The sequence below is a fragment of the Psittacula echo genome, assembly GCF_963264785.1.
Source record: "Psittacula echo genome assembly, chromosome: 2".
In the NCBI taxonomy this organism is placed as follows: Eukaryota; Metazoa; Chordata; class Aves; order Psittaciformes; family Psittacidae; genus Psittacula; species Psittacula echo.
This window is the reverse complement of record NC_137737.1, coordinates 152,961,628-152,975,955: the sequence shown is the minus strand read 5'-3', so window position 1 is coordinate 152,975,955 and position 14,328 is coordinate 152,961,628. Positions and strand designations below refer to the sequence as shown.

Sequence of the window (14,328 nt, the reverse complement as noted above, 5' to 3'; positions counted from 1 at the left end):
AGCCATCCAGCGTCTCAGCTGTGCTGATCAGCAGTACATCACCACCTCCAGAGGAACACTGATTTCCATTTGGGACTCCTGTAACAAGGAAACTCCCAGCCAAATGTTCAGAACTTATGTGTCGACCTGAGCACCTTGGTGCTACCCCAAAGCTGTGTGTTGTCTAGGTGGCCCATCCAGCTGTCAGCCACCAAGGTGCTGCTATGCAGGTGATCCATCCAGCATTAGTTGTAGTGACACAGAAGACAAGGAATGTGAGCAAACACATCTGCACCATGTCTTTTATGGGTACTTCCTACATTTTCCTCATTGTGCTGGGTTTGGACATGCCCTTTTATGCCCTTTAGAGCTTAAAGAGATCAGTCTCTGTTAAACAGATACTGTTCAACCTGGTTTAGTCCCTGTCATTTCCTTCTCAGTCTGGATGTAGATTTGTGCTGGAAGCTTGATGACCTGCAGGCCTAGGCCCCATGAACACATGCCATACATACCATGTTTCCACTGCCACCTCAAATCCCATTCCCACTCATTCTCCATTCAGACCAGTGATCGGTGGATTAAAGTTTCTATTCTCCTCAAATAAGATGCTACTAGAGCACAGTAAGCCAACAGCTGGCTCTGTCCTGATGCTTCCAGTCGCTGCAGGTACAGCAGAGTGCTAATTCACGATCTTTTGTAGTCCTTAATATAAATAAGTCAGCCAGCTTTTAGCATAGATGTGTTTGTTGCTTTTCTTAGTGTTCCTGTCTTCTTGTTCAGTAACAGTCAGATCTTGTGAGGAAGTGTACCAAGGACTCTAATGAGGATCTACTCAAGGTCTGTTAGGGACCTTGATTAAATTCCACCTTGACAGATGGATTTGAATATTATCCTCTTCCTTTTGTTTTCTTTCTATGATAAAATAGTTTTTAAAGGAGCAGTATTTAGGGATGCAAGGTGGGGGAGCTGCAGATTCCAATGGAAGCACCTCTTTTCCCCCTGTGTGCTTTTCCACTGCTCTTATGTGACATTGTACAAAATTCCTGTCAAGCAAATTCCCATGTCTACATCAAGTTACAGACAAAACAAATTTCCTTCCGACACCATATAAGGAAAGAGCAAGGAGATGCAACACAGACAGGTCATGGCTTTGCACAGAGAAGTATTGTGCATCCAGATTTGCTTGATTTAGAACCTTTCTAAACACTTTTTGTCTATCTGGACTGTGTATGTAGCTGACATAGCACTATTGCAGGTAAGCTTTTGTTGACATCCAAGCAGTGTGGATCTATCAGCAAGCTCAGGGCTGAATCCAAGCTTTACAAGTCTGTGCATTGTACTCCACCATGCGAAACAGAAATAACCTTTGTTGCCTGTATGCAGGAGCAATTAACCTAAAACAGTGAACTTGGAAAAGAAATCTAGCCCGAGGTCTCTGATAGGGTGAAGTGGGATTTCCATCTGATAACATCAAAAAGTAATTTGCTCCTCTTTTAAAGCAAATTAATCTTTGTTCATACAGCTGACCTGATAAGGTTATTAAAATCATAGATCATAGAATCATAGAATAGTTAGGGTTGGAAAGGGCCTTAAGATCATCCAGTTCCAACCCCCTGCCATGGGCAGGGACACCCCACACTAAACCATGTCACCCAAGGCCTCATCCAACCTGGCCTTGAACACCGCCAGGGATGGAGCATTCACAACTTCCCTGGGCAACCCATTCCAGTGCCTCACCACCCTCACAGTAAAGAATTTCTTCCTTACATCCAATCTAAACTTCCCCTGTTTAAGTTTGAACCCGTTACCCCTTGTCCTGTCACTACAGTCCCTGATGAAGGGTCCCTCCCCAGCGTCCCTGTAGGCCCCCTTCAGATACTGGAAGGCTGCTCTGAGGTCTCCACGCAGCCTTCTCTTCTCCAGGCTGAACAGCCCCAGCTTTCTCAGCCTCTCTTCATACGGGAGGTGCTCCAGTCCCTGATCATCCTCGTGGCCTCCTCTGCACTTGTTCCAACAGTTCCATGTCCTCCTTATGTTGAGGACACCAGAACTGCACACAATACTCCAAGTGAGGTCTCCCAAGAGCAGAGTAGAGGGGCAGGATCACCTCCTTCGACCTGCTGGTCACACTCCTCTTGATGCAGCCCAGGATACGGTTGGCTTTCTGGGCTGCGAGCGCACACTGAAGCCGGCTCATGTTCATTTTCTCATCGACCAACACCCCCAAGTCCTTCTCTGCAGGGCTGCTCTGAATCTCTTCTCTGCCCAACCTGTAGCCGTGCCTGGGATTGCTCCAACCCAGGTGTAGGACCTTGCACTTGGCATGGTTAAACTTCATCAGGTTGGCTTCAGCCCACCTCACAAGCATGTCAAATTCCCTCTGGATGGCATCCCTTCCCTCCGGCGTATCAACCGAACCACACAGCTTGGTGTCATCGGCAAACTTGCTGAGGGCGCACTCAATCCCACTGTCCATGTCACCGACAAAGATGTTGAACAAGACCGGTCCCAACACCAATCCCTGAGGGACACCACTCGTTACCGGTCTCCAGCCGGACATCGAGCCATTGACCACAGCTCTTTGTGTGCGGCCATCCAGCCAGTTCTTTATCCACCGAGTGGTCCACCCATCAAATGGGTGATGCATCCATTCCGTAAACTGCAGTGAAAAACTAAGCTTATGCAGGATCAGGCTTCTCTTAACATTGAAATAAAATGTCTGGATTTGTGAGGACTTTTTTTTAATAGCCAGGGTACCTCAAACATTACTAAGTGCTTCTCCTGCGTAAAGGGATGCCCTTAGCTTAAAATCCTATCATTCACAAGGGTGAATTAAAATGAATCTTGGTTTTCCCTGCAGCAAGATTGCAGGCAGGGGAGTTTCGTAGACCTTCAGTTTGACCCTGTGTGGCTGCTCTGAAGTTCTCATTATCTGCCCTTCCCCTGCTGTTTTTTTAATGTTTCAATTACTTTTCAGATATCTCAGAATATTTTTACTTGTTGAGTACTATATAAACAGCATTAGCAAAGAGCCATGATATGGGACGAGTGGCTTGATTTGATGGTCACTGAAGCTGGTGGGAAAGCTAAAGGCTGTGAGCTGAAAAGAGTTAGAGAAGGATCAGATTACTCTCAATTGCACTCAATCAATAAGCACTCTACTCCCTCCATCATGGCCACTCAATTCACTCTACCACACAAAATACCCTTTCTGAGAACTCTGTGTTTAGCATAACAGCACACTGCACTGAATTGCTGTGGGTTGCTGAGATGGCAGCATTGTGGTGTAGGCTAACAGCTCATCTGCACACCCACAGAAAGACAACAAATGGAGGAGTAACTCAAATAATAACCTGCCCCAGCTGCTTCCAGGCCCATCCCAGGAGCCATCAGCCCATCAAGGGCCCTTCTGCATCAGTCCAAGGGTCCTTCCGCATCAGTCCAGAGGAGGACTAGGGCACAAAGACAGGTGGAAACCAAATTAAGGACTCAGAAGAAGGGATGCTCTGCCTCAGTCCTTCCAAAGGCTGTCCCAGAGGAGGCACAACCCCTGTGTCCAGGAATGAAACCCACCCAAATGAGTCAATGCCATAGAACCTTTGGGAGTGTAGAGAGTTGCTGCTTGGGGACATGAGACAAGGGTGTCTCTAAGGGTGATGCCATAGGGAGGGGGCTGCTGAGGACCATGGGAATCCTGACCAGCTATGTGTGATGGTCTGTACCAGCAACTGGAGTTGGACTGTGGCCCTGAGAGCTCAGATGTCCAGGTGCCAGCAACTGGGGAGATCCGGGGCAGCTACAGGGCAGACCATGTGTCTGAGCCCAGCTGCTGGAGGGACCCACCTTGTACAGATGTGTGTATCATAGAATGGTTTAGGCTGGAAGGGACCTTAAAGCTCATCCAGTTCCAACCCCCCTGCCTGGGCAGGGATACCTTCCACTAGACCAGGTTGCTCCAAGCCCCATCCAACATAGCCTTGAAAGACCACTGGTAATATGCTTTCTCTTTTATTTGTAGTATCAAAAGTAGAGTAAGCCTGGGACCAGAGTAGGAAGATAGGTGGCATTTAGTTTTGTAATTTTTCATTTCCTTCCTTTTGTGGGTTGAGCTTGTAATGTATGCAACAGGCATGAAACTACTGCACAGCAAGCTTGTTGGTGTATTCATTTCCTAGAATGTGAAATCTGATGGGGTGGGGTGGGATGGGCAGCTTGAGGAGAGACAGGAAAGGCAACAAACATAAGCTGTATACAAACCTTTCTGTGTGTGTACATAAACTGTAGTCTAACACCTACCTATAAAACATTCACTAATGCACAAAGTTTATGCATCAAAAGCTTGTGGAACAGTGAGTTTCAGATGTGAACGGTAGCGATTAAAAAAGAAAACACCTCTAAGTCTAAATATGATATAGGCGCAATACATTTTAACTATATAGACAAACATGCAATACCAATATCGTTCAAAACAGCAGCCCAAGCTCAGAACTGCTTCCTGATGAGAAGAATTTAAAAGAAACGAAAAGTGCTCCCAAGAAGTAAATTAGTGTATGCATAGGAATTCTTCAGTAGGTGACCTAGTTTTAAAGACCAGAGGGAATTTATGTCCATTGCCTGTTGGGAGAGAGGGTGGCCAGGGAAATCCTACTGTAATGAAGCCCATGGAAATACTGTTGGATTAAATTTCTTCATTGGCATAATTCCAGTAAAGTAAAAGAGGTGAAGAATGTGTTTTCATGTTTGGGCAAAAGGACCTTAAAGTACTAATTCTGGTTTAGCTCCCTAACAGAAGGTCTTTTGTAACATCCTAATTGCCTAATTCCTATTTTCGTGTCCTTTTCTGTGAGGTGAGATGTTTACATTCATTTTTATCAGTGGAAATATTTTTCCTTCTCCAGGGAAAACAACCCTATCACTAAATCAAATCAATCATATTTTGCTAGATTTATGCTTTCTTTTTGTCAGTGCTACATACACACATCAGGAGAGATACCTACTGGCATGTTTCACCTGTTTGTTTGTCTGGAGATGAAGTTTTGCTCCCTAAGGTTGTATAATTCTTCAGTGTCAAGCAGCTGATTTATACTACTTTTGTGTTTAAGAGTTCTACAGCCAGATCATTTTGATTGCCAGGACATCTTGTTCAGGCTTTCATTTCTCTTATGTGGATTTGACTTTATTTTTGTGTACATACAAGGTGTGATGAATTACCTTGCATAGTATGAAAAGCCTAGAGTGGAACAATGAGCATGTTTACAAATGGCTTTACTCCTTTCTCCTTTCAAGACAATTTATCTTGATGCTGCATGGTATATATTTGCAATAATGTTTTTGACCCTGAAACAAGCAACCCTGAACTCTCAAGTGCATCTTCCCTGTAATAATGCTTTTGCAAAATGCCTTGTTATTATATGTGGATTTTTTTGGTACCTGGATCATTTTCTTACATCAAAGCCCATGAGGCTCACAAGTATTTCAACAAATAGAGTGATTTGGGACTTTAAAGTTTTCTGAGTGAGGTAGAAATGTAAAGCTGAAACAAAAACCTGTGTCACTGTATGAGAAAAGGTTCTGTCTTTGTTCTCTGTATCATTATTGGAGTGAGACGTTATTCAGTGTATCTATCTTCTCTTTCACAACAGCCTGCAAGAGCGTTCACTGGGCTAATCTCAATCTTCAGTTTGCTCTTCAAAATGAACGCTTCTGATGTGAGGCTACTTCACAGGAAGCGTGACCTCATTCTGCCTCTGTGCCGCTGATTGCACGGGCTGCTTTCAAAAGGAAACAGAGGACTTCATAGACCTGCCTTTCCGAAGCCTCAGAGCTAATCTCTTCCAGGAAGCTGCAGAAGGAGCACCCTCCACTTAACGTCTCACAGGCGCTTGTGTTGATGACCAGAAACTCTTTTACATACATGGGTTAATAGTGAAATGGATTTTCCAGGTTTGGAAGATTTTACACATATTTATCTCTTAATATATTTGTCAGATGAGGAATAACTAAGCTTTGGACTCATTTCTGTTCTGCTCTTCAGGAAGTTTTGTGTTTCTGTGGCTGTTGTTATCGTTGCCTGCAGGGAGGAAAGACTAGACTGCTCTTCAGAAATGACTGATATGTGCGGACAAATAAAACTACCTTTGTAGACCCTTGTGTTTGGTAGGTTCAATAGCATAAAACTGGTTGCCTGGGCTTCAGCTATTTTAGCAGTTGACACTATATTTTGGTACCTACTAATGTAAATATTTAGAACATGAAGATGGACATGGGATTGCTGGCTACCAATTAAGGGCTTCATTGGCTGAAAGAGTAATTTGATTTTTGAAGGGAAAGGTAATAGAAACTGACTGCTTTGGACAGTGACTGTATTACAGCACAGGGGTCTGGGTGTTTTGAAATCAAGGCAGGGGGGGTTCTTGCCTTAAACTTTGATTTGAATTCTCTACATAAAATATTTCTGTGCTCATCTCAGGTTCATTTTTACTGTGATTTCTTAAAGCTATTGGGCTTTTCTCATTCCATAGTTTAAAGGTTCTGTGTTGATGCTCAGTTTGTGGATTACAGATATAATGCTACTGCTTCATTGTACAGTGGTGGTGAAGATGCTTTGTTTTGGCTTGCTTATACTGTTACTATAGCTTCTCACGCTATTAATAGCCCCAAACCAGAACTGAATATGAAATGAAAGCAGAACACTGTGCAGCATTGTCTACAACATGGTATTTCCATGTTTTCCTCAGCATTGTTTGAATTATGATTTTTAGGAAGTCTCTTCATTAGCATGAGACAAAAATTCTCATGATCAAGGGTAGCAAAAAAGTCTATTGGACTGCCTGTTTTATGGCTGTTTATGGAAGCTTGGAATTATCATTAGTTAAAAGCTAATTGCAACTGTCTATTAACTGTTCTTCAAAAGAGAAAGTCATCTTCTCCCCAGGAATGCATTGCATATGTATATATCTTGCTTTCTGTTATGAATCATAGAATCATAAAATCATAGAATAGTTAGGGTTGGAAAGGACCATGAATCTATGTATATACTCTATTTGACCTTAAATTTTATTTCTGTGGAAGGTGGCAGATAAACAAGCGCCCAGCAGACACATACCTTGTGCATTTCTGAGACAATTCAGATTAATAATGGAAGGACAGTGGTTTGTTCTGCCACTTTGATCAGTATGTGCCAACACTTTCTAATGAAAGCTCTCCCCATCTGTAAGCTACTGTTCTTAAAGGTTATTCTTTTTTAGTGGTTGCTACTTTATATTATCAAAACTGAAAAAAATCACATGCAAAACAACTGTGTTGTGGGTTTCAGTTGCTGGAAAGTTTCACACTCGAGTTATTAAAGAGCTGTAGTATGTATAACTGATGCTGAGGTATACTTCTGTATCTCTTTTCAAACAAATTTGCCCTAGAATCAGTAACTTTAGCTTAAGCAAGTATATGTTACAACTAATAGAATCATAGAATAATTAGGGTTGGAAAGGACCTTAAGATCATCTAGTTCCAACCCCCCTGCCATGAGCAGGGACACCCCACACTAAACCATGTCACCCAAGGCTCTGTCCAATCTGGCCTTGAACACCGCCAGGGATGGAGCATTCACAACTTCCCTGGACAACCCATTCCAGTGCCTCACCACCCTCTCAGTAAAGAATTTCTTCCTTACATCCAATCTAAACTTCCCCTGTTTAAGTTTGAACCCGTTACCCCTTGTCCTGTCACTACAGTCCCTGATGAATAGTCCATCCCCAGCATCCTTGTAGGCCCCCTTCAGATACTGGGAGGCTGCTCTGAGGTCTCCACGCAGCCTTCTCTTCTCCAGGCTGAACAGCCCCAACTTTCTCAGCCTGTCTCCATACAGGAGGTGCTCCAGTCCCCTGATCATCCTCGTGGCCCTCCTCTGCACTTGTTCCAACAGTTCCATGTCCTTTTTATGTTGAGGACACCAGAACTGCACACAATACTCCAAGTGAGGTCTCACGAGAGCATAGGGGCAGGATCACCTCCTTTAACCTGCTAATAATGTGATATATTTTGATGATACTATCTTAGGCATCCTCATTTTCAAACAATTGAAAATAAACCACACTTCTGTTTCTTTTTAAACTCTTTTACAGACAATCTGCATTAGCTGTTATCCCAGGGTGTGTGAAACAGTCCTTTTCAAGATGTATGGAGTATCGCACGTTGCACCAACACCAAGAACAAGTAAATTTGTGCACATTTGTCAGAGCTTTTAATTAAAAAAAACCCAAACCTGTTGTGGGGGGGATCTTATTTGGCTGATAGGATTCAGGATTTTGATAGGTTTAGTTTACATCCAGATCTACAAACCACCTGTCCAGTTCTTCCTGTATTTTCTTTTCGAGTTTGGATTAATTTCTTGGTTCTGAGTATACTTTTGCACAATTAAGAATCATGACTCTGCCTAAAATGAGATCTAACTCAGGAGCTAATTATGTATGGAAAAATATAGGTCTACAACATGTCAGTCTCTGAAACACGCCACCACTCTCGCTTCTTGTACAACTTGCTGTGTGGCATTCTGACCCATGTTGCTTATCTCTTTACACCTCCACAATGTTTCTTCCAGTTATTTCCTCAAGTTGTTTTTGCAAGGGTTAGAGCAGAGTTTTCTTATGGTAATTTTTTTTAATTGGCATTTTTCAAAGTGTAGGAGCAGCAGTTTGTATGGGAGTAGGGTAATAGGACTGGAAGGTTTTACTTCCCTTCTTTGGGGACCCTACCTGGTCCCAAGGCTCAGTTAGCCTTCACATCCAGGTTGTGGCTGGCACCTGAGCTCCAAATGAGCATAAACAAGATTTCCAAAGCAGAAACACTGACTTTCATGTCTTTTCTGTGCCTCTGTTCATAATTGAACATAAAAAAAATGAATTCTCTTGGACCCGTCTCCTCTCATAGGTACATGATGATCATTTACTGATAGTGTTTTAAGCATGATGCTTTAAAGATACAGAAGAAGCAAGATAATATAGGGAAAGATCACACTTTTAATCTTTCCACGTACAACATATAATTTTTCCCAATAGACAGCCATTGTTCGTGTTTTATAAGACTGATTCTGTCAGATGCTGAACATCTGGCGGCATTTTGCAGACTTGAGCCATGGTAATCCAGACAAATCCTATTTCCTGAGTCTGCTGTCACAATATTATTGTCAAACCTTTGTCACTGTTTTTATTCCAGAGCCTGTTGTCCTGTGTCTGCGATTTTAATCTGAAAAATATATTGTAATGGTTATGGTGGTCCTTCCATTCTACTCTGTATCTATTGTCAGTACATGTTCTGGTTTTGACCCTAACACCATTAAAATTACTGCAACTATTGCATTTGTGGCCATAATTATTTCTCTCAAGGTTGTGAGCTGTGCAGAGTACAAGAATCTGATTAAGATTGGTTCTGATACTGCGTTAAGATGAGTTTCCTACAAACACTATGCTTTTCCACGACTCTTTCACCTGTTTTATCTCCTTTAATCTTTCCCTTTTCTTTTATTAGCTTCTATTCTGATCTCCTTTTAAATGCACAAGGCACCTGTCAGTAAAGACCTGTCAACTGTTTAAGCTGTCAGTAGATATGATAAACACTCCTTCTTATTTGCCCTTTGCCTCTCTACAGGTTCAACAGAGTTTAATGGAGAACATAGACACAGCCTCTCACAACGTGTTTTTCCAAGGTATTTAGGAAAATTTTACTCATTTAATTTCATTTTTATTTCATTGGAGATTTTGTAAAATCCTATTGGGGGCACTCACAATTGTAGTGCTCATGTTAATTTAATTACTGCTTTAAATGAAAGTTCACAACTACTGCTGTGGAGACTGGAAGCACTGGCTTTGCAATTACAAGGTTTTGGAGTATTTCTGTTCCATCTGCTTTTTCCTCCACTGAAATGATGGTATCCCTCAGCGACGTGCCCTATGGGATAGTGAAACATGCTACTGAAACCCATGTCAGTCACTGAATCAATCCAGTGTCTGCCTTTCTCTCCATGGATGTCACTGCATAGCCCCTTGGAACTCAAAGGTGTTGAGGAGAAAGGACTAACCATAAATTCAGTTTTCTTGAGCTAAATAAAATGTCCACAGCATTTAGATTCTTTCACCTTTGTCAGTACTCACTTCTATTTTAAATATCACATAGTATATTTTTCTGTGCCATATTTCATCTCAAAGTCAATTGTATTTCAGTGCTGGATGAAGTTATCACCATGGGTAGACTTTATCCCATGTTCTAGCTGAGTGGTATTCTAGGTTTGTGAGAATGAAGTCATGTATCTTTAAGTCTTCATTAAGTATGGCTAGGTTATAAAGAGCAAATAAATCATGTCTGATTTGGAGGCACTCAGGCTTGTGCCATGCAGAGTAACTCAGAGACGGAAAATACTGGAATACCTCCGTAGACGCCAGGTAGGTGTGCATCTGGCAGGACTCCTTGGCCAAGAGCACAGCCACAGAAATGCATCATGCACATCTGCATTCAAGCTGGCTCCACACTCATGTGAAATGCTACACCTGGCATGAAGCCCTCCAGTAATCTGAAGCTCTGGAAAGTGTGATGCAGGCACACTCTAGCTGTTTGAAGCTCCCTAGGTCCAAAAGTAATATCATTATAGCCACATATTCTAAATCTGCATCGTTACCAGCCCCCATCAGTTGGTAATGTAAATTCATTACTATTAAATCATGGGCTTGCTCTGTCTAGACATTCATTAAATTAGAGAGTTTATTTCTCCTTTTCAGTTATGCTTGTGCCTTTTTGGACGATGACCCTGCTTATGAATATTGTTCCACAAATACTCCACCAGGATCCTTTTCCGTATGTTGCCGCAGCCCTCGACTGCTTTCTAATGGGTATTACATTTGGGCAGAAGACAGTTTTCTGTCTGATGAAGGTGGCAACATAACACTAACACCATCCCAGACAAGTGTTTCTTACAAAGAGAATTTAGTTCGGTAAGTGAACCATATGCAGTTTTTACTCAATGTTGGCAATTGCCTCCACATCTCTGGACTTATCTAGAGGTATCTGTGTGACTGTCTACACTTTGGTTGGCATAATATCACCATTGCTTCTTAATGGGAACATCTCAATTGATTTAGTTTAGAGAGTGCTGTGATTGAAATAACTTGATTTTCAGTCATGTCTGATCTTACTATCCAAAACCTCTTCAGTACACAGTTGTTGCTGTAACTAGTTGTGTCCAATAGAGAAAAAGGAAAGCTACAGCTTATTTTGCCAATACGGTGTTACCATGCTAAGAAAAAATGGGAAAAGTACATACGTGTATATATATTATGTATATGAAAAAATAAAAAGGTCTGGTCCTGAAATTCGTCTTCATGGAAAAGTCTCTTGATTTCAGAAGGACATCACTTTGGGAAGGTATCTAAAGTTGAAGCACAGTGGATTCAGGCAGCACCAAAAAGGATATGGTAACAGGAGACCACTCACATTAGTATCAGAGCCCAGTAACTGTAGTATCATTTGTTATCACAATATCCAGTATCACAACAGCATGATATATTGCTATATATTGTTGCTAATACATTCCTTGGCATTACTGCAGTGTGCAGCAGTCATTCTTGGTGACATACCCAGAGTCAAGAACAGAGCTGGGAACTGCACCCAGAACCTGGTTCTTTCATGTCAGTCCTGCAAGCTTTAGAGCTCTCTCCTTGCTCCACAAGAATGATTAACTCTATTCCTTGACAATGTGTCTTTTCTTTCTAGTGTATTCAGGCGAAGGAAGAAAATCCGTCGCTCTCTTGCCAGCTTGTTCAGTCTCAATGCCTCCACTTCATGGCTCAGCAGCATCGTCCCCAGCAAAATGGATTCCTCCCATTTAGATGATCCTTGGCCTGATGAATGCAATGAACAAGAAGCCAGTCAGAGTGATGTTGGTAAGCCCTGACTAGGCACCGAGTAATCAAGCCACAACATTACAGTCTGTATTTAGTGGGACCTAGGCATCTTTTTCTATAGGTTTTGCAGGGGTTGTTGGCCAAGTTGTGCAGATAAAGGTTAGATGAAAGACAGAACTGTAAGTGGTGAATTAAGCTCCTGGCATTAAAAGAGTATGAGTCCACAAAGACCTTGATGCCAAAAAGACATTTTTAGACCGAATTTGAATCCAAAGTCATCACCAGTGATGTTTATACTGGTGTCATTAATGTATAATGGTTTATTCAGTTTTGTCTTTACTCTCCATATTTTCACCTGTATACATTGAACCATCCAATTCCTGACCCTTAACAACTTGGAAACGTCTCTGTGTTTAAATGATTAACCTCCCCCAGATCAATTCATTAACACGAGTCTTAAAGCTCTTCATTTGTGCAATCTCAGTTATATTTACACTTTTTGTAGGTGATTCAAATGTTTCTTCTGAATATAACAGCTATGACAGCCACATGCCACAAAGACAAGCTCCAGCAGCTAACAGAGTCTCTCTCAACAAAGATGACAAGTTTCTTCAGCCTGAGAAACCATTTTGTGTATCAAAATCTATCTCTCCATTTATGATAAATGCAAATGAAGAGACTTGGAGCAATGCAGGTGTGTTACCTTCTTATTCTGATATGTCTTATTTTTAGACTGAAATATAAATGCATTAAAAATATTGACATGCCCCCTTGCAGAATAGAATTTATTTCCTGAAGCATACATTTAAAATGACTAATAAAAAAAAAAAATTGGCATTTACTGTTTATCCCTCTCTGCCCACATCTTTTCCTCTTCTGTTTTCAGTGATAAATGGAGAAAGAAAAAAGAGGGGTGAAGAGGAAAATGGAGGAAAGGGCATGGGAACAACTGAGACAGGCAATTATTCAGGAAGTCTTGTTTTCTGAGAGTGTGCAGGGCTCAGTGTCTCTATGGCTGTGGGGGAAAAAGACTCTTGAGAGACACCCAGAGCATGAAAATTAGGTTTCTGCTTTGAATCACTCTAGGCGAATTCTCTTAAAAAGAAACCGAAGAGACTGGCCTCACAGGCTGAAGGTCTTTGCAAACACCTCCTGTCATACATTTACTTTCCTGAAAACTCATGAGGATTATTTTCCTGGCTTTTGTTTTAGAATCCAGGACAGTGCAAAGTGTCCTGTCTCAGATGGTTGCACTGATCACGTGTTTAATCATTTCAATATGTACAAGGTAACTTTTATTTCTTTTGTTTCTGATGTCAATGCTTACTGCATCTCAACTGCTGGATAAATGATAAATCAAGGGCCACATTTTCAAAGTTAGATATATCTTATTATGAAAATATATTTTCACATTATAGCTGGTGCAGTCAAAAAGCTCAGCTATACAGATATGCACAAAAATAAGAAATACATATGCAGACATGGAAACTATTTTGTCAAGTGTGCTTGGACCAGGGGTTCTGAAAGGCTGAGAAGAATCAGAATGGATCTATGTCTTTCTAAGTGACCAGTATGGGTATTTCAGTCTGGGACTGCTGATGTCTTTCCTTCTAGGACATTATCCTCAAAAGCTTACGTAATTTAAAGTCTTACATTGTAGTTCATCTAGCAGAGTTCAGAGGGTTCATCCACAAGAACCTTCTCTCCTCCTCCCACTCAGGCTTCACCTCTATCAAGCCAAATATGCATCCCTTGGGTTTTTTCTAACCTTGATGGGTATTGTTATGTTCTCAGATATTTTCTGGGAGGACTGTCTGCCACTTTGCTGCTGATAATTTTAGTTTGTAAGTACAGACTTTCTTTTTATTCAACACACAATATTTTACTAAGTCACATCTGAGGACCAAAAGCTATCCTTGGATGTATATCCACAGCTTTTATTGATGCTAATAAGTGCAGTATGTGGGCATATGGGGACAGGATGTAGCCTTCTATAATTAAAAGATTTGGCATTTGAATTTCACAGTTCTTTTGTCCAAAGATGCTGCTGTGTCATCGTTCTTCAGTCTTGGCACATCTTTCAAAACAACTAAGTTTTGGTAAGTGGCTCCAGTGTCATGTGATGACTAGAGGAATTTAGAAATCTTATATTAATAAGAGGAAGGAAAGAATCATTCTGTTGTTTCCATGTTGAAAGATAGACTGCATCATCTGAAGTTACTGGTGGAGGATATGGCTTTTCTGTTACTGATTTGTATACATAGAAATTTTCTGTTTATTTTGAAAAGCTGCCTTTTCATAATGTGCAATAAGTTACACCTATTTCTTAGCAGAAAAGGAAGGTAAACCTAATATGCCATAGCAAAGACAGCCCCATCACCACTTTTCAGGGACTACAGAATTGATATGGCTTGGCCCCACTAACCCAATGTTCCATGAGCTTCAGGACAGAGCTTTGCCT

The 14,328-nt window shown here is 41.5% G+C and overlaps 1 protein-coding gene across 1 annotated transcript; it reads left to right on the top strand.

Moving 5' to 3' along the window:
• Positions 1-8,136: 8,136 nt before the first annotated feature.
• TMEM71 (transmembrane protein 71) lies at positions 8,137-13,978 on the top strand. The gene is made up of 8 exons (XM_080611538.1): positions 8,137-8,190; positions 9,622-9,679; positions 10,746-10,958; positions 11,737-11,906; positions 12,373-12,561; positions 13,080-13,155; positions 13,662-13,711; positions 13,894-13,978. The coding sequence occupies exons 1-8, from the start codon at positions 8,151-8,153 to the stop codon at positions 13,968-13,970; spliced, it is 873 nt and encodes a 290-aa protein (XP_080467664.1). The 5' UTR covers positions 8,137-8,150; the 3' UTR covers positions 13,971-13,978.
• Positions 13,979-14,328: the final 350 nt, after the last annotated feature.